Source organism: Phycodurus eques, chromosome 3 (assembly GCF_024500275.1).
Source record: "Phycodurus eques isolate BA_2022a chromosome 3, UOR_Pequ_1.1, whole genome shotgun sequence".
Lineage (NCBI taxonomy): Eukaryota > Metazoa > Chordata > Actinopteri > Syngnathiformes > Syngnathidae > Phycodurus > Phycodurus eques.
The window spans coordinates 239,781-266,941 of NC_084527.1; the positions used below are offsets into that span (position 1 = coordinate 239,781).

The window sequence follows — 27,161 nt, forward strand, 5'->3', positions numbered from 1 at the left end:
GGACCGTCCGACAACATCCCCCGGACTCACGGCTGTGGTGTCCTGGAGCAAGACACCGATACCCCGGGCGCTTCAGCTGCCCCCTGCTCCGGTGTGTTCCACTAATAAGTGTGTGTGTTCACAGGGATGGGCAAAATGCACAGAACAAATTTCAGGTTCGTGACAATAAAGGTGATTCTTCTTCTTCTTCTTAGACTCATCGTTACACAGAACACTGACTTTTGAACAGGTACATCTTTATAATTATATATATATATATATATATATATATATATATATATATATACACACATACAATAAACTTTTTTAGGGTTTTAGGGAACATTCAATTATCTGGGTTGTCATGTAAAGCGATATTGTCTGAATTGTGCACATTTGTCATTACGTCAACATGGTATCATGTTTTTCTTCATGCTGTACACATAATGTAGCAAACACTTTTTGTTATGTATTTACATTTCAGCATGCTGTGTTATCAATTTATTATTTGCGTAAAGAACAATTATGTGGTTACTTCCAAAATCTATGGCTTTAATCCATTTTTTTACAGGAAACGTCCAAGGGTCCTGCTGGTGCATTCCTTCAAAATTAATCCAAATGTGAACAGTTCCATGACTTCCATCCATTATCCTATCCCAGCTATCATCGGGTAGGAGGCGGGGTCCACCCTGAACCGGTTGCCAGCCAATCGCAGGGCACATACGAACAAACAACCATTCGCACTCACCCCAACTGGACATTTCACTTCAATTAACCTCGCACGCAAGTTTTGGGGATGTGGGAGGACAGCGGAGTGCCCGGAGAAAAGATACGCAGGCACGGGGAGAACATGCAAACTCCACACAGGCGGGGCCGGGGATCGAACCCGGGTCCTCAGAACTGTGAGTCAGACGCTCTAACCAGTCGTCCACCGTGCCGCCAGTTTTATGACTTTCAGACAGTCATCTTCCCAACGCTGTGCATTGTATGCTGTGTTTATCGTTCGAGCAGTGCAGTGCGTTGGCTGGTTGTAGTTTTCCTGTCGGATAAATACGTCAGCCCGGTGACGTCATCTGCAAGCGACAGCGGCTTAAGACGACAAGATGGCGGACGTGGTGAGCGTCGGCGTCAACCTGGACGCCTTTTCTCACGCCATTAGCGGCATCCAGGCGCTGCGTTCCAGCGTCAGTCGCGTCTTCGAGTGCCTGAAGGACGGCATGAAGAACCGAGAGACGCTCGAAGGCCGCGAGAAGCAGTTTATCGCCACATTCCAGGACAACCTGCAGGCGGTCAACAGAGACCTCAAGTCAGTCCAGCCGCCGCCGAACTCGCGTCACATTTCTGCGACTTTAATGAGCAACCGCGTCCAACGTTTTGCTTCAATCAACGTTTTTGTCTCAATGTGGAAGAGGAAACATTTCTTCCATGCAAACACAAAAGGGCTCGTCCGGTAACATGAAATTGCCAGACGACGGGTCGTCTTAAGTCTAAAATACTCATTTGATTGAACGATACAGGTTTGGGTGTCAAATTTCAAAGATGAATTACTTTCGATGAGATCAGCGTTGCCAGATAGATCCAAGCAAACCTCAATTTATGTCAGTGGCCAATCCTTGAATGCCCCCTAGAGGCCATTGGTGTTTTCACTTTTGTCTAAAATGCTCGAGAATAATTGGAGCTGGGACGGCTCCAGCACGCCCTTGTGAGGATAAGCTGTACCGAAAATGGATGGATGCAGTATACAGTACATGTATATACAATAAATGAACAAGTCGTGGAAATAGACACATTGCTCCGTCTTGTGATCGGATCGGTTATCGTTGTTTTAAAACTTGCCGATCGGCCCCAAAAATCCAGATCGTGTAAAGCCTATATTTAGAAACAAAACAGATAGCTGCTTAGAGTCCTATAATGTTTATCCTGTTTTCAAAAGGTTGGTGTCATTGAAAACACGTCATCATAATTATGATGGTAATTATTTCAATCAATTCATTCCAAAAGGAAATTCAACAAATTGCATAGAAAAAGACAAATTGAGCCAAATGAACAAAGGCAGCGTCTGCGTTCGGCGCCGTTCGCGCTTTCCCGACTCCCCGATCGCTACAAACGGATTCTTGCTGGAACTGCGGAGGTCCACGATATCAAAATGTCCTTTTGTTTTTTGGGGTGCGTGTCAGCGAGTTGGAGCGCCTGAGCGGTCTGGTGGGTCGCCCGTCCGAGTCGCATCCTCTGCACAACAGCGGCCTCCTCAGTCTGGATCCGGTTCAGGACAAAACGCCGCTCTACTCGCAGCTGCTGCAGGCCTACAAGTGGTCCAACAAGGTGGGCCCGGCCGAGCCGACGCGCTAACCGACGCCGGTGTGAACTCGAACGTCTCGTATTTGCGTGTCGGCAGCTGCAGTACCACGCCGGCCTGGCCTCCAGTTTGCTGAACCAGCAGTCGCTCAAGCGCTCGGCCAATCAGATGGGAGCCTCGGCCAAGCGACGCCCCAAAGTCCAGCCCAGCACCCTCGTCCTCCCCCCGCAGTCAGTCGCCCGTCTCACACTAACCTCTGCACGCGACCTCAATTGGACTTCAATGGAGTCCAATTTGACGAAATGTTACTAAATTGTAGTAAATTGTCCAAGATTGTAAAATGTCATCTTTCCAGCATGTGCGTGCGTGTTTTAGGTACGTAGATGATGTGATTTCTCGTATCGGAAGGATGTTTCCCGACATGAGCATCGAACTTTTTCGACCGAACGGAACGTCTGCGGTCCTGCTGGTAGGCGCGCACGTGCATGCGCACGCACGCTTCCCGTTTATTGCCCGGCTGACGTGCGCTTTCCTGCCAGGTGACGCTGGGCAAAGTGCTGAAGGCCATCGTGGTGATGCGTTCACTGTTCATCGACAGAACTTTGGTGCGAGGCTTTAACGAGAACGTTTATGACGACGACGGGAAGGTGAGAGCGCCTGCCGCGTTGACCCGTTTCCACGGTCCTTCGTGACTGTTACCATGGTAACTCTGCCTGTGTGTGTGTGTGTGTCCCAGCTGGACATCTGGACCAAGTCGCAGCATCAGGTCTTCCAGAAGGTGAGTCCCGACGGCCTGCTGTTTTCCTGAGCGCGGCAGCTCATTGGTTGTGCGGTCGCTAGGTAACGGACCACGCCACCACCGCCCTGCTGCACTACCAACTGCCGCAGATGCCCGACGTGGTCGTGCGCTCCTTCATGGTCGGAAAACACCAAACTGCGGCACGCGCCGGCTCACGCTTGCTGACGTGCGTGTGTTCATCTGAGTGTGTTTGTGTGTGGTTTTGGGTTTGCGTTCGGGCGTGTCTTTGTGTGCGTGCGTGTGCAGACTTGGCTGAGGAGCTACATCAAACTGTTCCAGTCTCCGTGCCAGCGATGCGGCCGCTTCCTGCAGGACGGACTTCCTCCAACCTGGAGGGACTTTAGGACCTTGGAGGCCTTCCACGACACCTGCCGCATGTGACCCCTGACCCGAACCCCGCGCGCACTCGGTCGTGCTGTTATTGCAACATTTTGTTAGAGCGGCGCGGGCGCTTCGCCATCTTCGGGTGGTCTGCAATCTTCATCCTCACGATGGCAAAGGTTAAACGTTCCCTGATGGATTTGAACCAGCGCTAATGAGGAAAATGTCGTCGTCGTCGTCATCGTCATCCTCATGGTGACCTTCCTGACTTATTGATGAAGATCAATTAGCGAGGGTCGTGCTGCTTTGGGCGCCGCGCCTGAACGCGACCTGCCTGCCGCGAACCTCCAGGCCTTGACTCCAGACCGGATCAGACCGCAGAAGAAAAGAAAAAGCTCAAATTTGAGAAAAAAAACAAAGAAACGAGGATGAAACGATTTGCATTTGCAAAGTTGTCGCTGTAAATAAAGTTGTGTTCAACGAAACTTGCAATGGAATACATGTGGCTTTTTAAAAAATGTTCTTGTTTTTGTCTCTACCTGTTGGTCGCTAAACGCACTGCAAGCGTCCCTGTCAGTAGAACCACACTCGCTATTTAAATTGAGAAACAGAGATCGCACAAATATAAATCGATACATCGATATAGTCAAAGAATCGTTGCAGCCTTAATATATATGCACAAACGCACACCAGTGCAGTATCTTTTTTTTGTCGATTGCAGCCGATGATCGATCGCTGGCGACTTGAGCTCCTTCCTGATTGGTTGCGCGGGTCTGCAGCGCAATGAGGTGGCCACCGCGCATGCTCGTCCGCACGCGCGCAGGCACCCCCTCGCCGATAACAAAGGCCGGGCGCGTGACCGCGCGCGCAGCTCCTTCGGCCCACGGCATTGCGCACGCACGCGTGTACGGACAGACGCAAGGCGGGCGAAGGGCCGTGAACGCGCTCGGCAGCGGCGGTGCGAAGAAGAGGAGGAGGCGACATGAACGTCAACTGGGGCTCCGAACTGTGGGTACGTACCCCGGAACGGACCTGCACGCCGCCGTCTATGTCGAAGGAACACGGTCACGTGACGGAGGTCGGCCGAAGGCCCGTTGGCCCCGTGCACGCGCATTCTCGAGTTATGGACGCGTGAACGTATGACGTCACTCATTCACTATTACGTTCATGCCTGCAAACACAAAAACAGGTTTACATACTCGTCCGGCTCTACATATTAGTCAAGGTCTATGACTTGTCCAAGTCTATGCACTGGTACAGGTCTAGGTCTACGTAATAGTCCAAGACTACATAGTAGCCCAGGTCTGCATACTAGTCCAAGTCTCAGATCAGGTCTAGTCTTAGGTTCAGGTGTAGTCTTTGAAGCCTAAGCGTAACCGTAACGAAATACCTCGTCTCAGATGCAGGTCCGTGTCTGGTCTTTGGTCCAGCCGAAGTCTTCGAGTGCTCGTCTAGTGCGTGAGAGTTCTAGGTCTAGACTCGGGTCCGTGTCTAGTCTCAAGTCCGTGTCCGGGCTCGGGTCCAGGTCTAGCGTCAGGTGCGGGCCCTGTATCAGGTACAGTTCCAGTCTGAGGCCGCCTCTGGTCCGAGTCTTGTTTCAGGTTAATGAATGAAGTTTATTAGTCCAAATGTAGTCGTCCACATAGTCAGGGGTGCACACGAGTGGGGTTTTGTTTGTTTTGGTTTTTTTTGCGGCCTCGAGTTTGGCTGCGTCGCAGCGGCTGGCCAAGGAGGGGAGCGCCGCAGACGTCCCGCTAATTACGACGACGACGTTCAGCCGAACTTTGAGTCGGTCGCCACGCCGGTCCGTCAAAATATGTCTTCACGTGAAAGCGCACCGTCGTGCAAAAAAAGTTGGGGTCGGCCGAGAGAACTGTGCCAAATCTGCCGACTGTGCGCTTCTGAGCCGGAAGTCTTTAAAATCATCCAGTGAGGTGGGCGCGTCGGCAAAAAAGGGAAAAATGCCACCTGCTGACGGGCGCCTTTGAGAAGCGTACCCAAATTGTTACGAGTTTGTGCACCCGCATTGATGTGGAAGTCTTTTTTTTTTTTTTTTTTTTTGCGCACCTTGAAGGTACGCGCATTCTCCTCGCCACACTTCTGGCCCAGCCGCCGTACGTAAGCGGCAGATTTGCGGCGGGACTCGTTGAAGTCCGAGGTCGGCTGCAAATCACAGAGCGTGGAGTTTTCCGGAGACCTGTGATTGCCACAGAAATCCATTTGGAAAATATAACCCATTGGAAATAGGAAATGAACTTTGTGTGTCGTCGCCAGTGAGACGTGCGCACTGCTCATCTAACACGCTACTTGGAAAGAGCATGTTTTCCACTTCAAATCCGATAACAGAATACTCCGCTTTGGGACTTAATGCATGTTTGAGGTCATCGTAAAAATTCAGGTGTGCCAGCCGTTGTTTATCAGCGGTGCCGTGAGACCAGCTTGCGCCGCAGACTGCGGGCGAGTCACTTTAAGGTACTGTATTTCACGGCCGGCATAGATCAACTACAAAAAAACTCAAAAAGTTTCACAATCGATCATCATAGCGACCGTGACTAGTTTTATGATCGGGACCGCTCCAAAAGAACTCCCAAGTCCTAGCGGCATGTTTCAAGGGGAAGAGTTCCTAACAGGTGAAAAAATGTGTCTTCAACTCATAGGAATGAATATGTCGTAACGTGGTCGGGATACGTTACAGCTGTCGGGCAGTCAGTGAGCGTGGGCGAGCGTATATCCGTGCCGTCGACACGAGTCCACGGCCGGCGGCGGGCAGCTTTGACCTTGAACTTTAGGCGTTAGACTTACCAAAGCCTCTTGAGCGCGCAGCGGGAAAAACGCATACGTCCGCGGGAGAATGCGCGCGTGTTGCTCGGCCGGCCGCGTTTGACGGGAAACGCTCGCGTTTCAGGGTTGCTCCGCCCACATTTGGGGGGGGTCGCTCCACACAAAGCGGGTCGCTGGCACGCCGCACGAGGGAGCGTCAATGCCACGGTTGACTTGACCGGAGAATGCGCACACGCCGGAGAATATGGCCCTAAACGAAGAAGAGTTCCGGTAGTCACCATAGTTGAAGTTTGTTCACGTTCACACTAAACTAGTGGCGCCATCTTGAGGTGTCGTTGAGTAAGATGGCCGCCTTTGTCTTGCGAGGTTAGTCTTTGTGATTTTTGTTGCTGTTTGTTTTGTTTGTATATTGTTTGTTTTCCTTTTTTCACCAGTGGACTTAAAATCCGTTTGTTCTTTTAGTTTATACATGTTGATATATCTATTTTGAAATGAGTCCATGAATAATAATGAACGAAAACCACTGAGCGGGCGTGTTTGTTGCAGGATCAGTTTGACAATCTGGAGAAACACACGAGCTGGGGCATCGACTTCCTGGAGAAATACACCAAATTTGTCAAAGAACGAGCGGACATCGAACTCAACTACGCTAAACAGATCAGGTGACGACGCGCCACCGGCGCAGGACCGTCCCGCCGCCAATTGTGACGTCACGGAACACACTGTCCAACCAAGACACGCGTGATAGCGCTCTAAATGTGTGTGCAGAAACCTGTCAAAGAAGTACCTTCCCAAGAGGAGCAGAGAAGATGACAACAGGTTAGTGACTCATCCGTTGACTCTTTTCGACTGCTCATCCTCTTCTTCCTGTCAACTGTCAACCCCAAGCAACATTGAGACGCATAGAGACATTTCATCTGTTAGTCTCAAGAACCTGCGTGCGTGTGTGTGTGTTCGCACACGCACGGACACGCACGCACGCACGCACACGCACACACCAGCCAATCTGCATTTTTTCTAGCCGGAATTGTTTTGTTGGATAATTATGTTTAAAATGCTTCAAAGTACTCTGGTTTCCTCCCCTATTCCAAAAACATGCAAGGTAGATTCATTGAAGACTCAAAATTGCCCGTAGGTGTGTGTGTGAATGCTTGTTTGTTTTTACAGTACGTATACAGTATGTGCCCTGCGATTGGCTGGGGACCAGTTCAGCGTGTGCCCTGCCTCTCGCCCTAAATCAGCCGAGATCGGTGCCAGCACGCCCTCAAGCGACCGGTCAGGAGGAGAAGCGGTACAGAGAACGGATGGATGGATGATTTAAGTTTGATGAAATAAATAGTCCTGTTTACTCGCTCTTGAAAAGTTTCCTTTTTAGCCACTGGGTATTTATAAACAACTCTAAAGTAAATGCTGAAACAAACAAAAGTGTAAGTGGAGACTTTTCTCTTTTTTTTAATAATCCAAAGGCTATTTGGCTTAATAAAAGGGACTATAGATTTTAACAGTGTAGCTGCTTTTCAAAATATACATAATTCTTCATTCTAACTACTACTTCCATCCATGCATCCATTGTCTTCCGCTTATCCGGGTCGGGTCGCGGGGGCAGTAGCTTTAGCGGGGACGCCCAGACTTCCCTCTCCCCGGCCACTTCATCCGGCTCTTCCGGGGGATCCCGAGGCGTTCCCGGGCCGGCCGGCCGAAGGACGTGGTCTCTCCGGCGTGTCCCGGGTCGTCCCCTGGGTCTCCTCCCGGCGGGACGTGCCCGGAACACCTCACCGGGGAGGCGTCCGGATCGGATGCCCCGGCCGCCTCATCTGGCTCCTCTCGATGCGGAGGAGCGGCGGCTCGACTCCGAGCCCCTCCCGGATGACCGAGCTTCTCGCCCTCTCTCTAAGGGAGAGCCCGGGCACCCTGCGGAGGAAACTCATTTCGGCCGCTCGTGTCCGGGATCTCGTTCTTTGGGTCACGACCCGCAGCTCGTGACCATAGGTGGGGGTAGGAACGAAGATCGACCGGTAAATTGAAAGCTTCGCCTTTCGGCTTAGCTCCTTCTTTACCAGAACGGACCGATACAAAGTCCGCATCACTGCAGACGCCGCACCGATCCGCTTGCCATTCTTCCCTCACTCGTGAACAAGACCCCAAGATACTTGAACTCCTCCACTTGGGGCAGGATCTCATCCCCGACCCGGAGAGGGCACGCCACCCTTTTCCGACTGAGGACCACGGTCTCAGATTCGGAGGTGCTGATTCTCATCCCAGCCGCTTCACACTCTGCAAAAAAAAAAAAGCAGAGATGCAATACTGAGGCCACCAAACCGGACCCCCTCTGCGCCTTGAAATTGTGTCCATAAAAGTTATGAACAGAATCGGTGACAAAGGGCAGCCTTGGCGGAGTCCAACCCGTACCGGGAACGAGTCCGACTTACTGCCGGACTCGGCGGCGCCCCACCCCACTATACACAGTGTTGATGGTGCACTGCTTCCCCCACCTGAGACGTCCGATGGTGGACCAGAATTTCCTCGAAGCCATCCTGAAGTCTTTCTCCATGGCCTCACCAAACTCCTCCCATAGCTGAGTTTTTGCTTCAGCGACCACCAAAGTTGCAACCCGCTTGGCCATCAGCTGTCTCAGGAGTCCCACATGCCAAAAAGGCCGGATAGGACTCCTTCTTCAGCTTGACGGCATCCCTCACCCTTGGTGTCCACCAACGGGTTCGGGGATTGCCGCCACAACAAGCACCGACCACCTCACGGCCACAGCTCCGGTCGGCCGCCTCGGCAACGGAGGCGCGGAACGCGGTCCGCTCGGACTTGATGTCCCCCGCCTCTCCCGGAACGTGAGCAAAGCTCTGTCGGAGGTGGGAGTTGAAACTCCTTCTGACAGGGGATTCCGCCAGACGTTCCCAGCAGACCCTCACAATACGTTTGGGCACGCCACGTCAGACCGACATCTTCCCCCTCCGTCGGAGCCAACTCACCACCGGGTGGTGACCGGTTGACAGCTCCGCCCCTCTCTTCACCCGAGTGTCCGAGACACGCGGCCGCAAGTCCGATGACACGACCGCAAAGTCAATCGTCGAACTGCGACCTAGGGTGTCCTGGTGCCGAGTGCACACGTGCGGACACCCATTATGCTTGAACATGCTGTTTGTTATGGACAATCCGTGACGAGCACAGAAGTCCAATAACAGAACACCGCTCGGGTTCTGATCGGGGGGGCCGTTCCTCCCAATCATGCCCTTCCATGTCTCACTGTCATTGTCCACGTGAGCATTGAAGTCCCTCAGCAGAACGATGGAGTCCCCAGCGAGAGCGCTCTCCAGCACCCCCTCTAAGGACTCCAGAAAGGGTGGGTACTCTGATCTGCTGTTTGGTGCATAAGCACAAACAACAGTCAGGACCCGTCCCCCCATCCGAAGGCGGAGGGAGGCTACCCTCTCGTCCACCGGGGTGAACCCCGACGTACAGGCGCCGAGCCGGGGGGCACTAAGTATACCCGCACCTGCTCGGCGCCTCTCACCGTGGGCAACTCCAGAGTGGAAGAGCGTCCGACCCCTCTCAAGAGGACTGGTACCAGACCCCAAGCCGTGTCCGGAGGCGAGTCCGACTATATCTAGTCGGAACTTCTCGACCGCACACACCAGCTCGGGCTCCTTCCCTGCCAGAGAGGTGACATTCCACGTCCCTAGGGCCCAACTTCTGTAGCCGGGGATCGAATCGCCAAGGCCGTGCTTTCGGCCACCGCCCAGCTCACACTGCACCCGACCCATATGGCCCCTGCCACAGGTGGTGAACCCATCGGAAGGGGGACCCACATTACCCTTTCAGGCTGTGCCCACCAGGCGCTCGCTTTCGAGCCCCACCTCCAGGCCTGGCTCCAGAGGAGACCCCGGTGACCCGCGTCCGGGCAAGGGAAACCTCGATCCACTTATATTTTTCATCATAGGAGTCTTTTAGCCGTGCTTTGTCTGGTCCCTCACCTAGGACCTGTTTGCCATGTGTGACCCCAGACAACTTAGTTCCTAGGATCATTGGGACACACAAACCCCTCCACCACGATAAGGTGACGGCTTCCAGGAGGAGTTTTTTTTGACCGCATTAACTCGAGACTTTATGAGCCCCATCAAATCCAGCATGGCATTAAAGTGGGATGGTGTGTATATGAAGTGGCTATGTGAGAGACATAATTGTTCAGGAATTATTGTGGTTGTACTGTTCATAAAATGAGTTATGACTCAATTACTATTTCTTCACAGGCACCTCACAAACTTTAGACCGAGGAATTTAAGATGGAGGTGGAAGTGCATCAGGGATCAGCCCTGAGCCTCTTCCTGTTTGCAGTGGCGATGGATAGGCTGACAGATGAAGTTAGACTGGAATCCCCGTGGACCGTGATGTCCGCAGATGACATTGTGATCTGCAGATTGGAGTAGCAGTTAGAAGGGTGGAGGCATGCACTCGAAAGGAGAGGAATGAAGATTAGCCCAAGTAAGACAAAATATACAGTATGTGCATAAATGAGAAGGGTGGAGGGGGAAGATTGAGGCTACAGGGAGAAGAGACAGCGAGGGTGGTGGACTTGAAATACTCGGGGTCAACCGTCCAGAGCAATGGTGAGTGTGGTCAGGAAGTGAAGAAACGGGTGGAGGAAGGCGTCAGGTGTGTTATGTGACAGAAGAGTCTCTGCTAGGATGAAGGGCAAAGTTGATAAAACAGCGGTGAGGCCGGCGGCCATGATGGACGGATTAGAGACGGCGGCACTGAAGAGACGACAGGAAGATGTTGAGGTTCTCTCGAGGAGTGAGCAGGCTGAAGAGGATTAGAAATGAGCTCATCGGAGGGACGGCTGAGGTTCGATGTTTTGGAGACAAAGTTTGAGAGAGCAGACTTAGATGGTTGGATACGTCCAAAGGAGAGAGAGAGTATATTGGTAGAAGGATGATTAGGATGGAGCTGCCAGGCAAGAGAGCGAGAGGAAGACCACAGAGAGGTTGATGGATGTCGTGAGGGAAGCCATGAGGGTAGTTGGTGTTAGCGAGGAGGATGCAGGAGAAAGGATGACACGCTGTGGCCACCCCTAATGGGCCGAGCCCAAAGGAAAAGAAGAAGAAGTTACTAATACACAGAGAGCTAAATAAATGAACAAACCTGCTCTTTGGAACGCAAACGTGAGCCTGAGACAGCGTCCAGTAGTTGGCATTGTCACTGATTGTCCTCTTGTTCAGCCAAGTTTGAGGCTGATTGGAGACAGGTGCTGAAAACAGAGAGGGGTGGGGGAGAGAGAGAGAGGACGCAAAGCGCCTTCCCGGCTCCAATGATGGAACTGTAGGGCAGTATATGACAAATATATCCATCCATCCATCCATCCATTTTCTTCACCGCTTCTCCTCACGCTGGTCGCGGGCCTGCTGGAACCTATCCCAGCGATCATCGGGCAGGAGGCGGGGTACGCCCCGAACCGGTTGCCAGCCAATCGCAGGGCACACATACAAACACACAACCGTTCGCACTCACATTCACACCTACGGGCAATTTAGGGTCGTCAATGAACCTACCATGCATGTTTTTGGGGGGTGGGAGGAAACCGGAGTGCCCGGAGAAAAGCCACCCAGGCACGGGGAGAACATGCAAACTCCGCACAGGCGGTACCGGGGATCGAACCCCGGTCCTCAGAACTGTGAGGCGGACGCTCTAAATGACAAATATATACCCATGTAAATAAAACACTAAGATGGAATTGTTACAAGCTTTGAAAACTAATAAAACAGCACCAAATGAAATCAAACTTACAACGGTATGGCCATGGTTACAAGGTTAAGAGAAAAGCCAGCGCAAATCCTCTTCATTCCTACTATGCTAGCTTTCTGTTTGCAGATCTTGATGGTACTGACCTATTGGGAGCTGCACACGCTTCTCACCGCACTGTCTCCATTGCGACTGCGCAAACAAGTTGCCACGTAGCTGTAGATGAGTCCGGTCGTAACCGGCTGGCAAGTCTTACTACGGCTAATCAGTGGAATTGTGCTTATCTGGAGGGTAAACTGTGGGGAACAAAACTTGACGTGCGAGAAAGAAAATGATTGCCATTTTGGAATCATCCTGCCAATTTTAGTTTTAATCAGGATAAAAATCTAACTCAACAGAATGTTGTTTTCAAATCGTTCCTCGCGTGTTATTATGGTCGTTGTTATTGTATTCTCATTATTGCAATGATTTGTATTCGTCAGAAATATCTATTTGCTTTTCTATTTTTGCCGGCATCGTGTTGTTCCTGAACAAGTTCAATGAATGAAAGTTCATGAATTAGTTCATATTTTGTGCAAACATGAACTGAACTTAGTTTCATCATTTCTGCCCGATGAACGTAATTGAGAACGCACTTATTCTGGCGGCAAAGAATGTTTTTCGAACCGAAGTTCATTTTCTTTCCAGAGTGCCAGGTTTTGTTCGGGGCTTTCGGGACAAAACCTGTATGAACACACGATGTCGGCCGATAAACGCTTCATTTGGTGACCGACTCCTTGCCGCCATTCATGGCAGGCGCGTCGCAGCTGCGTGAGAACGCGAGGTGCATTCAGGGACACTGCGTAAATGGGAGTGATTTGTATCAGTATGCTTGAGTTAAAACACTGTACAATCACACTGTTTGTAAGATAAGAATTGATCAATCATTTTGTTCATAAAGCCAGCCAGAGCTGCGAGAAATTCAGTTATCAATGTCCTTTCACCGTCATTCGTGTCATACTTTGTTTTGCGTGTTTCTGTTTGCACATTGAGGACAAAAGTTCTGTTTTTGTTTTATCATTAAAATCATTAAAAAAAAAACAAACACCGTTCATGCAACACGTTTTGGACATTGTGCAAGCTGGCTACGAGTGTGGGCTGAATGGGTGGCAACAATGAGAAAATGAAATGCCAATATTTTGAGGGTAATAGTATTGAGGAAAAAAAACCCAAAAGAACTGTGGACTACTTGATTTTTGAATGGTGAACTTAGTTCAAAATGTGGAATTATGAACCATGAACGGACGGAGTTCATTTTTGGAACGATGAACTGAACTTGAAACTCGTTTGCGTAGAAAATGGACACTGTCAGACGGTCATAAATCCTCTTCCATTGGATGGCAAATGGTACAATAAAGCTGGATATACACCGGTTGCAATTCCTACAACAGAATATGTCATGCCTTCCGCCTTTGTGTTCAATTCAGCAAGTGCAGACACATTTCACACTCATTGTATTTGTGACTAAATTGAGAAAACCGTTTCTTGACATGATATTTTTAGTTATTTTTCTTAAATAAAATAAATACAGTGCCGTGAAAAGGTATTGGCCCCTTTCTCAAATTCTTAGATTTTTGCATAGTTTCCACACGTTAATGTTTAAGATCCTCAAACAAATGTTACTATCAGACAAACACAGATCTTTTCCAAAACAAAATGGACAAGTTTATTTATTTCCATTCAAAAAGTTCAACTTTCATAGATTGTAGAGTCAGGGCCCACCATTTAAACAAGTTCAAGTATTTGCTTGTTTATTTTTTACATAATTTGGGCTTCCAGCTCATAAAACCCACAAAATCAGGAATTCAAAAAAATGAGAATACTGTGAAGAAATCATCCCGACTTTTGCAGGCCAGAAATGTTTTGAACTGAATGTCACACACGAATCATCAGGCCAACTCAAAGCACCCGCCCAGGTTTCCCCAGGTGTCATGAAACGGCTCGAGTCGGCTTCCAATTGGGGAAGACTGCAGACTTGACAAGTGGCCAGAAGACCATCGTTGCTACCCGCCACAGGATGGCGAAGCCACAAAGGTTCGCAGCGAAGGAGGCCGGCCGCGTCCGAGCATATCAACGGAAGGACAAAATGCGGCAGAGAATAGAGATGAGCGCAGTAGTTTTCATTCCTTAATAAATGAAATCGTCATTTAAAAACAGCATTTTAAGTTCATTTGGGTTATAGATATATATATATTTGTTTGATGATCTATGCAAAAATATAAGAATTTGAGAAAGGGGCCAAATCAAGTAAAATGTTGCTTGTTTTGAGGGGCTGGAACGGAAGAATGGCTTGTCAATTCACTTCGGGGGACACGTGAGGTTAATTGCGTTTGAAACTTGAAAACCCACTTCGAACCAACTCAAGTGCTTCGGTGGTGCCTTCAGGTACACGTGGTGCGTGGCCTTCAGCACCACGCTTCAGCAGCTCGGCGAGTTGGCGGCGCAAAGAGAGGAAGTCGCCGAGAACCTCAACTCGCACGTCGCCGCCGACCTCAGCAGGTTCACGCACGAGCTCAAGGCCGAGAGGAAGGCGGTCAGATTACACGCACGCGCACACACGCGCAGCCACGCATGCGCACACTCACACGCGCGCAAGAATCACAAGCTTGTACTTTTTTTCAGCATTTCCAAGATGGCCGCCGTGCCCAGCAGCACATTGAAAATTCCTGGAAACAACTTGAGTCTGTGAGTTGAGTTGACTCCGCCCACATCCGGGGACACACCCACACGCGCACCTTTCACATCAAAAACATGCCATGCATTAAGGTCACATGTTTCGAATCAAGCAAGACATTGTCGGAGTTTTTAATGTCACCATTTACCTCACATAGAGTATCTGTATGTTTTTAATTGGATTAATATCATGTTATCAATTAATGTCATGTTTTGACATTTCAACATCTCATTTTTAATAATGCCAACATCAAATTTAAACATTGTTTTGAACTATGTCAACATTACATGTTTGTAATGTCAACAATGGCGTTTTTCAAAATGCCGCTTCAACATCACGTTTTAACATTGTCAATGTGTGTTTTGAATGTCAACAATACGTTTGAAATCATTTCGACATCTTTATATCACTCTCACATGAATTCAGTCAATCAAACGTCATATGGGTTTTCCATCACATTTTCAATTAACTCCATCCATCCATTTTCTAGCGCTTATCCGAGGTCGGGTCGCGGGGGCAGGAGCTTCAGCGGGGACGCCCCCAGACGTCCCTCTCCCCAGCCACTTCATCCGGCTCTTCCGGGGGGGATCCCGAGGCCTTCCCGGGCCGGCCGAAGGATGTAGTCTTTCCGGCGTGTCCCCGGGGTCTCCTCCCGGTGGGACGCGCCCGGAACACCTCACCGGGGAGGCGTCCGAATCGGATGCCCCGGTCGCCTCATCTGGCTCCTCTCGATGCGGAGGAGCGGCGGCTCGACTCCGAGCCCCTCCCGGACGACCGAGCTTCTCGCCCTCTCTCTAAGGGAGAGCCCGGACACCCTGCGGAGGAAACTCATCTCGGCCGCTCGTATCCGGGATCTCGTTCTTTGGGTCACGACCCGCAGCTCGTGACCATAAATGAGGGGAGGAACGTAGATCGACCGGTAAATCGAGAGCTTCGCCTTTCGGCTCAGCTTCTCCTTCACCACGACGGATCGACACGAAGTCCGCATCGCCGCGGACGCCGCACCGATCCGCCTGTCGATCTCCCGTTCCGTTCTTCCCTCGCTCGTGAGCGAGACCCCGAGATACTTGAACTCTTCCACTCGGGGCAGGATCTCATCCCCGACCCGGAGAGGGCCCTTTTCAATAACTGTAAACATTTTGACACGGTCCCGTTTTTTAATCATGTCAGCGTTCCATGTTTTGTATGTCTCAATTTGCGTGGCATCTTTTGAGCGCTGCATTGTGTGCGCTTGCAGACAAAACGACGTTTCGAGCGCGACAGCAAGGAGGCGGAACGAGCGCAGCACTTGTGCAACAGGATGGACAACGTAGACAACAACATGGACGCTGAGAAGGTCGCCGAAAACAACAACATTCAAAACCGGCTTGACCGATCACCAGCATTGGTTACCATTGGTTACCATTAGTCTCACGGGTAAAATGCGAACCCTTTAACAGACAAGAGACAGGACAAACACCGAGAAAAAGGAGAGCTAAAAACTCGCATGCAAGGAGACAAGGAATACAAGCGGGTTAGCGGCTGCTTAGACGTGGCGGACCCTTCCTTCCTTAGCGAGGTCATATAGCGTGGCATGCAAACATCAACAGGCAGTTGTGATCTTCTGCCTTATGCAACTCGAACCCCCCGCCCCCTCTCCCAAACATAGACCATCTCGCTTTGTCTCATAACAAAATGACATCAGATATCAGAAAGAGCCAAGGAACAAGGGGACCTTTTTAATCCTCACACTGGAGCAGAATTTATATGAAATAAAGATGACGAGAATAGACTACACACACTTTATGCAAAGTGCAAATAAATATTTGTTCCAACACTTACCCTTCGTTATCATTGGTTACCATCCTTTACCAGCTTTACCGTGTTCTCTGTTGACTACATTCAAGTAATGTGAACTTTGTTCTGTGTGTCTGTGTTTGTACACATCAGCGCTGCTCCTTTAAGGTAAGATGTTAAGATTTTCAATTCTGACTGTTATTTTTGTAGTGTCAGTCCTCGACGCAGGTCTTAACTGAACTGAAATGTAGCGTAGTGTACGCACTGTCGGTTTGTTTTTCTTTCAGGCTCGTCAGGCGGAGCAACAAAAACAACAAACGGCCCAAGAGTCCAAGAAGGACTATTTGACCATTTTAAACCAGTTTAACCAGGACCAGCACCAGCACTACCACACCATGGTGCCCGTTATATACCAGGTAAAAGCACCACTTTTTCATCCAGACCTGCACTGCACCACACCGACCAGTTGAAACCACTCAAGGTCCGTGAGCGAATGACTGGCGTGTGTGCGCGTGTGTCAGCGCATCCAGGAAATGGAGGAGCGTCGTATCGAGCGCGTGAGTTCGGCCATGCGCTCGTCGGCCGAGGCGGAGAAGAAATCACTTCCTGTCGTCAGCCGATGTTTGGACGCTATGATGGATGCCGCGGAGAGCATCCGGGCCCGGGTGGTGAGAGCACGAATTCATTTGCACGAATCGCGCTACGTCACTGTCGATTTCAGAACTCTCGACGTCGACGAGGTTCTATCAATTTTGCGTGGGGGGGTTTCAGGACACGCGCTCGGTAGCGCGCGTGTACAAGTCCGGCTTCGAGCCGCCAGGCGATGTGGACCCGGAGGACTTCGGTGCCTCCATGAGGCGGAGCATCTCAGAGTCCAGCTACCTGGACGAGCGCGTGGAGGAGCGGAGGCAGAGCAGGAAGCTGTGGCCTTTCCTCCGTAAAAATAAAGTATGCGCGCGCGACCTCTGATCTCGGCGCACGTGACCTTGCGATCCGGCTCGGTGACCTCTGACCTCTCCGCCCGCTCAGCTGCTGAATCTCCTGTCGTCGCCTCGCCAGCCGCCGCCGCCGCCGCCCACCTCGCCCTCTCCGGGGGGCACGGCTCCCGGCCCCCCGTCCCCGCCCTCGACCACCAGGGAACCGATCGCGCAGCGGCTTAACGACCTCATGACGTCCGGCTCCCGAACCAGGAAGCAGTGCCTGCGCAGCCTCAAGAGAGGAGTACCCATTTCAAAATTACACATTAATCATACTTAGATACATACTCGTACATGTGCATATCATTTGCGTATCGTTGAAATTACTTCTGAAAAAAAAAAGATTTTTCGGTGGGGGTGTATATTTTGGTGAAAAGCCATATTTGTTAGAGATTTTTCATATTTCTCTGCGATTGACCAGTTCAGGGTGTAGCCCGCCTCTTGCCCAGAGTCAGCTGGGATGGTCTCCAGCTCGCCCGCAACCCTACTGAGGAGAAGCGGTACGGAAAATGGATGGATGTTTATTTCAGAGAATTCCGAATTTTTTCGAAGAAAAAGTTTTCTTTTTTTAAATTTGCACTTCTTTGAGAAAATACGTATTTTCCACTGAAGTTTAAAAGGAAAAAGTCTTTTTGGGGGTTGCTTTAAAAAGGTCAAGGTCAATTGTTTTCTCGACGTCGTTATTTTTGGGGGAGAAAAGTTGTATTTTTCCACAAGGAAAAATGCATTTTTGAGGGAAAAGATGTTTTGAAAAAGGGTTACTTTTTCAGGAAAAATCCTATTTTTGGGAAAGTTCGTAATTTTAAAAAGTCTTTTGTTTATCGAGAAAAAAAGAAAACCATTTTTTTCTGGGGAAGCAGAACTTGGAAAAAGACATACTTTTCAATGAAAGTGGTATTTTTCAAGAATCATTTTCATTTTTAAAGGAAATTTGTTTTTTCACAAATGACATTTTTGCTATATCTAACAGAAAGAATGAGACTAGGGTTTACTCATTGACTGTACATACCATTTGCATGTATAAATAGTACATTTAGATACAGTATGTAACATGTTGACTATCTACACATTCGTGAAATTTGATGTTTTGATGCCATTCATGAGCTTCACATGTCTTTCTTCCAACGCTGCTATCTGACGGATAGCTGTCACTCAAACTGGTGAGTAGGACAGGTGTGGTAGGTGCCGGGCTTTGATGTCATCAACGTGTGCCGTCATCGCCGTGCTTCCAGGGCTCCGCCCCTCCGGACTGCAGCCATCTTCCTGCCGAGCAACGGCGGAAAAAACTGCAAAACAGAATTCACCACATCGGACAAGAGATCCTGCAAGAGCGAGAGCAAAGGTGATGCATGTTCGCTTAGAATTAGCTCAGCATTAGCCACGATGGCCAACAAGAATGAGAGATGATGGTCATCCCCGTGCTGGTGGTTAGCTTAGCATTAGCCAGAAGATCAAAAAAGAGCCCAAGCACAAAGGACGTCTGTGCTGCTTGTTAGCTAAGCATTAGCCAGGAGTTGAAAAAAGTGAGAATAGATGTGACCCAAGTCTCTTGGCCACTTGTTAGCACTAGCTTAGCATGAACCAGGAGATCCAACGAGAGTGGAAGCAAAGGTGATGCAAGTCCCTGTTTTAGGACCAACTCTTAGAACCTTCCGTCTTAAGTACATCCACCTCTCTGTGTGCCTTGTTAGCTTAGCATTAGTATAAGTGAGCAGATCTGATGAGAGCATGAACAGAGGTGATGTCATCGTGTCATCAATTCCTGTGCAGCGCGCAGCATGTTGTGCTAATGCTTTTTAGCTTAGCGTTAGCCTGTTGTGTTTCCAGAGAGGCTCTGGTGAAGATGAAGGCGGTGTACCATCAGAACCCGACCTTGGGAGACGGCGCCACCCTGGAGCCGCGATTGGACGAAGTCAGACGGAGCCTGCGTAGACTGGAGGAGGAGCTTAGGAACAACCAGGTGGACGCACTAACTTCACTGGCTGTCCGTGTTGCGTGTGTACGTGTGCGTGTACACATAGGTTGTGTGTACATGCTTCCGCTCGTGTGTTTGCGTATACCTGTGTGCGCGCGTGCTGTCTGTGTGTTGTGGAGAGTGACGGCGGGCGTTCACGGCCGATTGGTCCTCGTGAGAGGAGGGGCCAGCTGCCTAAGCTGATGCGTGACGTCGTTGAGCTCCGCCTTGACCTTGGCGATCTCCAGGCGCTGCTCGTTGATGATCTTGATGAGATCGCCGCGGCAGCGGTCCAGTTTCTGGAGCCTCTTTTGGGTCTCTGCATCTTTCTGCTCAAGCTGGCGCCGCAGACTCTGGATGGTCTTCTCAAAGTGGTCTGACTGCAGCTTGTTGGACTCTAGGAACTTTGCGATCTTTTCCTCGATGGCGTCCACGCAGACATCCTGATCCCCCGTGATGTACTTCCTCTTGAGGCTGGTGATGGCCTTGGTGAAGGTCTTGGGTCTGTTGATGAGCGAGATGGAGGTCTCCAGGTCCTCTCGGAACCTGCGTATGTACGTGTCCTTAGTGAGCAGCACGCACTCCAGACTCTTGACGCTGGCCTGGTGGGCCTTGACGCGACCCTCATGGAACTTAATCTTCTCGGCCAGGTCGTTGGCCTGCATCTTGGCCAGGGCCAGGTCCTTCTTAGTGACCTTGTGGGCAGCCTGCTCCCCGGTGTACTCGGCCCGCAGAGCCTCCATGTCGGTGTCCATGTGTCTGAGAGATTCCCTCAGTGTGGCGGCTCCGCGCTCCTCGCGCTGAAGTTGCGCGTTGATGATCTCTTTGTGCGTCTGCAGTTCACTGATGTCGGCGTTCTTGGCCTTGAGTTCTTTGCTCTTTTGCTCGTCAGACTTTTTGAGCGCTTCCTTCTTCTCCATCAGGTCGTCGGTGGTGTTGGTGAGAGCGGTCACCTTGTTGGAGAGTGCGTTCTTCTGCATCTGGATCAGTCTCATCTCCACGCCGTGGTCGTACTGCAGTTTGTCGCGAATGCTCTTCTGGGCCTCCAGCTCCTCTTGCCGCTCGCTCAGCGCCGCCTGCAGTTTGCGTTTGTCCTCGGCCTGCTCCTCGGCCTGTTTGCTCATTTTGTCCATTTGAGCTTGAAGACCGGCTGCCTGCTTGGCGAAGGCCTCATCCTTCTCGCGCATCTTCACCTTCCAGTCGTCTTCCACCTTCTGCAGTTGCTCGCTGTGCCTCTGGGCCTGGGCTTCCAGCTTCTTCTCCCAGGTGACAAGCGCCGCCTCCAGCTCGCTGATCTTCTCCTGGAGCTGAGCCTGGACGACTTTCAGGTCTTTGGCCTCCGATTCCGTCAGGCACTTCCTCTGCTCCAAGGAGAAGATCTGGGCTTTGTGGACCCTCACCTGGGTCATCAGCTCCTCCTCATCCTTGCTGGCCGCGTCCAGTTTCTCCCGCAGAGCCCGGTTCTGAGACTCAAGAGCCTCCACCTTAACGTCATGGCTCAGTCGGTCGCTCTGCCAAAGCTTTTTGAACTCGTCCTGCTTCTGGACCAGCCTCCTGATCTTCCAGTTCACCTCCTTTCTTGAGTCTGAGCTTTGGTTTGGGTTAGACATGACTGCGTTGTCCTGAAGATCTGTTGAGTCTGGGTTCACCGGTCGTCAAACTTTGTGAGAATTCGCTGAGTCAGCGCTCACCAGCGGTCAAACCTTTTGAAGGTTTGCTGAGTTGGCTAAGTAGAAAACCGATATCGTTTTGTAGAGTCGCCATTCACCAGTGGTCAAATGTTGTGAAGATTTGCTGCACTGTCAAATTTTGCTGAGTCGGCGATCGACAGCGGTCAAATTTTGTGGAGATTTGCTGAGTGGCTGTTCAGCAGTAGATAAGATTTGCTGAGTCAGCTCTCACCGGTAGCGAAATGTTGTGAAAATCAGCCTAGTCGACGCTCGCCACCGGTCAAACTTTCTGACAATTCCCCTGAGTCAGCACTCGGGAGGAGTCAAGAGTTGTGAAGATTTGCTTAACCCGCCCGCCGTGTCGGTCATCGTCCTCGCTCCGCATCTTTGATGATGCGGCGGTCTGCGACGACGTCACTGATCTGATGACTGTGATGACGTCATCACGCGGCGAAGCACAAAAGCTCGCGTGTCTGTGATGTCGCTCGAGTGATGACGTCAATGCTTTTTTTCACGTGTGCGCGTGTTTCAGGTGTGGCTGGCGGAGGCTGAGCAGGGCAGTCAGTCATCGACACCGGGAACTTTGAAACAGATCAATGCCACGAGTCCGGACAGCAGAGAAAGGTTAGCAGCACGTTTGCCGAGCACCTCGCCCTCCTCATTCTTTTCTTCATGTCTCCTTCTCATTCTTCTTCTTTCCGTTGTGGAAAAAAAAGGACTTTTTGTTCTGCTAGAGAATACCTGAAACAAATACTTGAAGATATCTTCTCAGGGCATTGAATGGAGGCCAAGTGAACTATTTTGGTTGTCTTAGATGCAGAGGTGGGCAGTAACTAGGCTTTAGACAATCAGGATTTTTGGGGCCGATCACCAAGTTTAAAGCAATGTGTCTATTTAAACGACTTGTTCATTTACTTTATATACTTGTGGACTGTATACTGAGTATCTTATATATCTTACATACAGTGGGTACGGAAAGTATTCAGAACTCCTTACGTTTTACACTCTTTTTGTTATATTGCAGCCATTTGCTAAAAACATTGAAGTTCATTTTTTTTCACATTAATGTACACACAGCACCCCATATTGACAGAAATTTTTTTTGCAGATTGATTCAAAAAGGAAAACTGAAATATGACACATGCCAGAAGTATTCAGAAGCCCTTGGCTCGAGTATTTAGCCGAAGCCCCCTTTTGAGCCCGATCCGGCCACGAGTCTTTTGGGGAATGAGGCAATGAGTTTTTCCCACCTGGATTCGGGGATCTTCTGCCATTCCTCCTTGCAGATCCTCTCCACTTCTGTCAGGTCGGACGGTGAACGTTGGAGGGCGGCCATTTTCAGGTCTCTCCGGACATGCTCGATTGGGTTGAAGTCAGGGCTCTGGCGGGGGCCATTCAAGAACAGTCACGGAGTTGTTCTGAAGCCACTCCTTTGTTATTTTAGCTGCGTGCTTCGGGTCATTGTCTTGTTGGAAGGCGAACCTTCGGCCCAGTCCGAGGTTCTGAGCACTCTGGAGAAGGTTTTCGTCCAGGATATCCCCGTACTTGGCCGCATCCATCTTTTCACTCGATTGCAACCGGTGGTCCTGTCCGTGCAGCTGAAATACACCCCCACAATGCTTGACTGTTGGGACCGTATTGGACAGGTGATGAGCAGTGCCTGCCTGGTTTTCTCCACACATACCGCCTAGAATTAAGGCCAACAAGTTCTATCTTGGTCTCATCAGACCAGAGAATCTTATTTCTCACCATCCTGGAGTCCTTCAGGTGTTTTTTTTTTTTTTTTTTTTTTTTAGTAAACTCCATGTGGGCTTTCATAGTTCTTGCACCGAGAAGAGGCTTCCGTCGGGCCACTCTGCCATAAAGCCCCGACTGGTGGAGGGCTGCAGTGATGCTTGACTTTCTCGAACTTTCTCCCATCTCCCGACTGAATCGCCGGAGCTCAGCCACAGTGATCTTTGCGTTCTTCTTTACCTCTCTCACCAAGACTCTTCTCCCCCGATTGCTCAGTTTCACAGCTGGACTCCAATGAACGCGTTGAACCATCTCAAGGATGATCAGAAGAAATGGACAGCGCCCGATGTGAGTGTCACAGCAAAGGGTCGGAATACTTATGGCAGTGTGATATTTCAGTTTTTCTTTTTTAATCAATCTGCAAAAATGTCAACAATTGTGTTTAATTAATGAGGGGAAAAATGAACTTCAATGATTTTCGCAAATGGCTGCAATATAACAGAGTGGAAGATTTACGGGGGTCTGAATACTTTGCGTGCCCGCTGTTTATCACGGATTATTCGCTGTATCGCGGATATTTCGTGGTTATTTTTCCACACGGACTGTTACTTCTGACTCACGTAGCACTCAGCACGAGCCAGCAGGAAAGAGTGCGTCAAAGAGGATCGTATCACGCTTGATAAAAGAAGCGAAAGTGCAATGTGCCTTCTGTGAAGTGTGAAGTATGACTGGCTCAAGTCAATCAACTCCACGTCGCTGGTGAAGTAATTGAATATAGCCTCCCAACGCTATTGAAAGGTGCTTTGGATAGAGGGACGACGGAAAAGGCCGCTGGTGTTCTTTCAATCGCTTTATTGAACAAACGCGAACTAAATCCAATAAACACGAGCGCGTTCTTGCCGACACGTCGACGGCCTCAACTGACGTCGTCGCTCTGCACACGCGGCTAACGCTAAAGCCGGTTAACAGCCGGCCAACCGCATGTCCTCGTTGGCTGACTTCCGCGTGCCCCGACAGGCCACGCACATTCAACGTCACAGTTGCCGTAGTGTAGAATGAGAGGTTTGCAAACATGTATGAATGTCAAACAGGAAATGTTCCCTTACATTCTCCACCTATCTTCTCCGGCTTCTTTTTCTTGGACTTCTTTCTTCTTTTCCACCTATCTCCTGCTCTCCTGCTTCTCTTTCTTATTCTTCTACTTCTTCTTCTCCTCTGCATATTTCCTTCTCCACGCTTGTTCTCCTCCTCCTCCTCATTGTTGTGACATTTTGCCTGTCGTCGATCGTCGTCGTCGTCGCGGCTGTTGTTCCTCGTCGCAGTCCCGACGGCAGCTACACGGAAGATCAGAGCGCCGAAGTTCGCTTCTCCAAGTCTCGAAGCTCCGACTTCGACGACGACTTCGACGACGACGAGCCGCTGGCCAGCATCGGAACTTGCAAGTCGCTCTACCCGTTCCAAGGTACCGTCTTCGCTTTGATGAAGTTGAAGACTTGATTCAAGTCAAGTTTATTTGTATAGCCCTTCATCCCAAAAAAGTCTGAAAGGGCTTCACAGGCCCACAGTTGCCCCGAAGCTAAACCCCCCCAATCGGGCAAGGAAGGAGTCAAAACCCCATTTAGGGAAAAAGAAACCTTGAGGAAGGAGTGCAGATGGATGAAGGTGAAGATGATGAAGGTGATGTTGCAGGTCAGAACGAGGGCACTCTGTCCATGTGCGAAGGAGAACTTCTGAGCGTGGTGGAGGAGGACAAAGGCGACGGCTGGACGAGAGTACGAAGGAACGCAGAAGAAGAAGGATACGTGCCCACCTCCTACATCAAGGTCTTCGTGGAGGCCAAAGGTCAACACCGACGACAACAACAACTTCATAACATCTTTGGCATGTTGATAACGTGTGCGTGCGTGCGTGCGTGCGTGCGTGTCTGTGTGCAGGCTTTGTGCAGACAAGTCGTCTGGTGTGAAGCGGTCGAGCGCGTAAACGGTGAGGCTGTCGAAGATAGCAGATGGCGACGTCCGCTCATCTCGCGCCTTTGTGCTGGGTTGCCATGACAACTGGCACCATGTCAAGGCGGTTGCCATGGTAACCGCGCAAAGCCGACCATCTGACTTATTCGGAGGCCCGCGCCACCCGGACATTGGGCTCTCGCCAAGACCACATTTGCTGGTGTGGGGTCAGTAAAGAAAGGAAAAACAACAAATAGTCGCGTCTGCGTTATTTCCTCTTTTGCCACACGAGGCGCTGCTTCTGTGCAAAAACTTACATTGAACTTTTATTTGGAAACAGCATGTAGGATGATGGAACGTGGAAGTCTTCAAAATAAAAAGCAACATTTTGAGGTTATTATATCAGTAACAGTTGAGCCACGTGACCTATGTTTAAGTATTATCCCCCCCGCTTCCATATTGAATCCCGCTCCCACCTCATCCCGGGTGTCGTCGTGTTAGATGTCAATGTCTTTTATTTTTACGCTCTAATCAGCAGCTTCCTGTATGTTCCCTGTTTCAAAGTAAAACAAGTCTGGACTTTCATGTGTCCTTTTATTGTGAAGCACGGGCTCTCGGAGGTCACATGACACCGGCAACTAATGCTACACTCAAGTCAAGTGGGAAATCCAATTTATCCCCGTCACGTGCTGTGTTTCGGTTGCCTGATTGGTAATGCCTTCCTCTCGCTGCCCTTCGGTGTTGCCTAGGAGATGTGGGCGGGGCCACCTCCCAATTTGCTCGTGGGTGTATCTAAGGGTGTCTCATGGCGGAGGAAGGTATGACTTTTGTTGCTGTTTTGCTTGTCTGCAATTCTTGAGTCTCCGAGCTTTGTTCCTGTCGTGTCTATGATTTTCTGTTTCTGTTTGGTAAAAGTATATTCCATTTTCCAGACGTTCGTGTTGGGCAAGTGAAGCCTCGTGAAGCACTGAGGCTTTCCTCACAATTGTGCCGAAAAAGATTCGAAGCTTCAAGGCGTCAGTAATGGTGACATCTGCTGGACAACCGCAGCCATAGCAACCTCTAGAGAGCACGACTGAAAGAAGCACTGGCACTGTTTCTCAGAAAAGTCTTGTGTGGTCGTTCAAGTGTTTTGTTCATTCATACCAAATAACGATTATATCGTCACTCAAATAAAATACGCACATGCTCTCCCCGATACTCTAAAACACATTCCAGATTAACCCAAGAATAAATGCAAATTATATTAAAGGTTGGCGGCACCGTGGACGACCGGTTAGTGCGTCTGCCTCACGGTTGTGAGGACCGGGGTTCGATCCCCCGGCCCCGCCTGTGTGCAGTTTGCATGTTCTCCCCGTGCCTGCGCGGCTTTTCTCCGGGCACATCCCCAAAACAGGCACGCTAGGTTAATTGACGACTCTAAATTGCCCGTAGGTGCGAATGTGAGTGCGAATGGTTGTTTGTTTGTATGTGCCCTGCGATTGGCTGGCGACCGGTTCGGGGCGTACCCCGCCTCCTGCCCGATGACAGCTGGGATAGGCTTCCAGCAGGCCCGCGACCCGCGTGAGGAGAAGCGGCTCAGAAAATGGATGGATGGATATTAAATATTGGTTAAGGGTTTATTTCAAACTTTGAGCTTTATTTAAAAACTGTACTAAAAGTCCCGAACAGGATGAGAGATCCTTCCTACTTTGCAAATGATGATGGTGTGTGAATTCCGACACATTGTTTTGTGTGCGCTGTGTGGTGTTTTTCAGGGAAACCTTTCCAGATCATGCTTTGTCATTTGGGGACGTGTATGGTTGACATGCCAAAATACTCCCACTCTCCTCACAACCCCATTTTGAAGCACAATGATGCATCTCTTCTAGCTAATATGGCGCCCAACCACTCCAATCTGTCAAACCTGTCAAGCTGTCATTGGCTCAGAATGCGGTGAAATTCCAGGAGCCAATGAAAAGCTCTTTAACATTTGGAAGAACTGAAGCGCGGAAGCTTCAAACGTCGGTGGGTGTTTTGAGTCGCTCTGCTTCAGGGAGAGGGACCCGACCTCCAAAGCCTCGGCATCATTTGCTCGTCACTACCAGAAGTTTTGTGTTGAGGTCCTTCTGCGATTCGGGGCTCAAACGTTTTGTTTTCGTCCCACTAAGGACCTCCATTCCGCTGTGGCCCCGTCCACCTCTTTTTTTCTGCTTCTCGCTTTCTGTGCTCTCACGTCGGCACTTTTGCCTTCGTGTCCCATTTTGGGACCGAGACATTGCTTTGCGAGTCACAAGTAAGTCTCAAGTCTTTGCCCTCAAGTCGCGAGTCAAGCCCCAAGTCCTACATTTTGAATTCTGAGTCATTTGACCAACAAAATATAAATATATTTGAATATATATATTTAATAACGATTATATAAGGCATTGATATTGAATATTTTAAAATCAATACTTATTTATCAAAACAAATTTGAACCCTTATATGA

General features: G+C 50.0%; 2 protein-coding genes across 4 annotated transcripts; both read left to right on the forward strand.

Annotated features, from left to right (window-relative positions):
* Positions 1–697: 697 nt before the first annotated feature.
* Positions 698–3,878, forward strand: med27 (mediator complex subunit 27). Of its 3 annotated transcripts, XM_061673248.1 has the most exons (9): positions 701–881; positions 991–1,285; positions 2,157–2,301; positions 2,375–2,505; positions 2,651–2,744; positions 2,815–2,922; positions 3,012–3,053; positions 3,116–3,193; positions 3,321–3,878. In XM_061673248.1, exons 2-9 carry the CDS (start codon positions 1,083–1,085, stop codon positions 3,453–3,455), a joined length of 936 nt encoding a protein of 311 aa, XP_061529232.1. In that variant the 5' UTR covers positions 701–881; positions 991–1,082; the 3' UTR covers positions 3,456–3,878. The 3 variants fall into 3 exon arrangements, with proteins under 3 accessions (XP_061529231.1, XP_061529232.1, XP_061529230.1); XM_061673247.1 differs by having other exon boundaries at positions 698–881; positions 2,684–2,744; positions 3,116–3,878; XM_061673246.1 differs by having other exon boundaries at positions 3,116–3,878.
* A 345-nt stretch (positions 3,879–4,223) lies between these two features.
* Positions 4,224–25,268, forward strand: fnbp1a (formin binding protein 1a). Its single transcript, XM_061671193.1, has 18 exons — positions 4,224–4,407; positions 6,723–6,838; positions 6,945–6,995; positions 14,349–14,496; positions 14,586–14,648; positions 15,875–15,973; positions 16,567–16,581; positions 16,701–16,829; positions 16,935–17,081; positions 17,185–17,361; positions 17,443–17,634; positions 18,536–18,550; positions 18,623–18,732; positions 19,218–19,350; positions 21,547–21,638; positions 24,071–24,210; positions 24,438–24,590; positions 24,683–25,268. Exons 1-18 carry the CDS (start codon positions 4,378–4,380, stop codon positions 24,709–24,711), a joined length of 1,839 nt encoding a protein of 612 aa, XP_061527177.1. The 5' UTR covers positions 4,224–4,377; the 3' UTR covers positions 24,712–25,268.
* Positions 25,269–27,161: the final 1,893 nt, after the last annotated feature.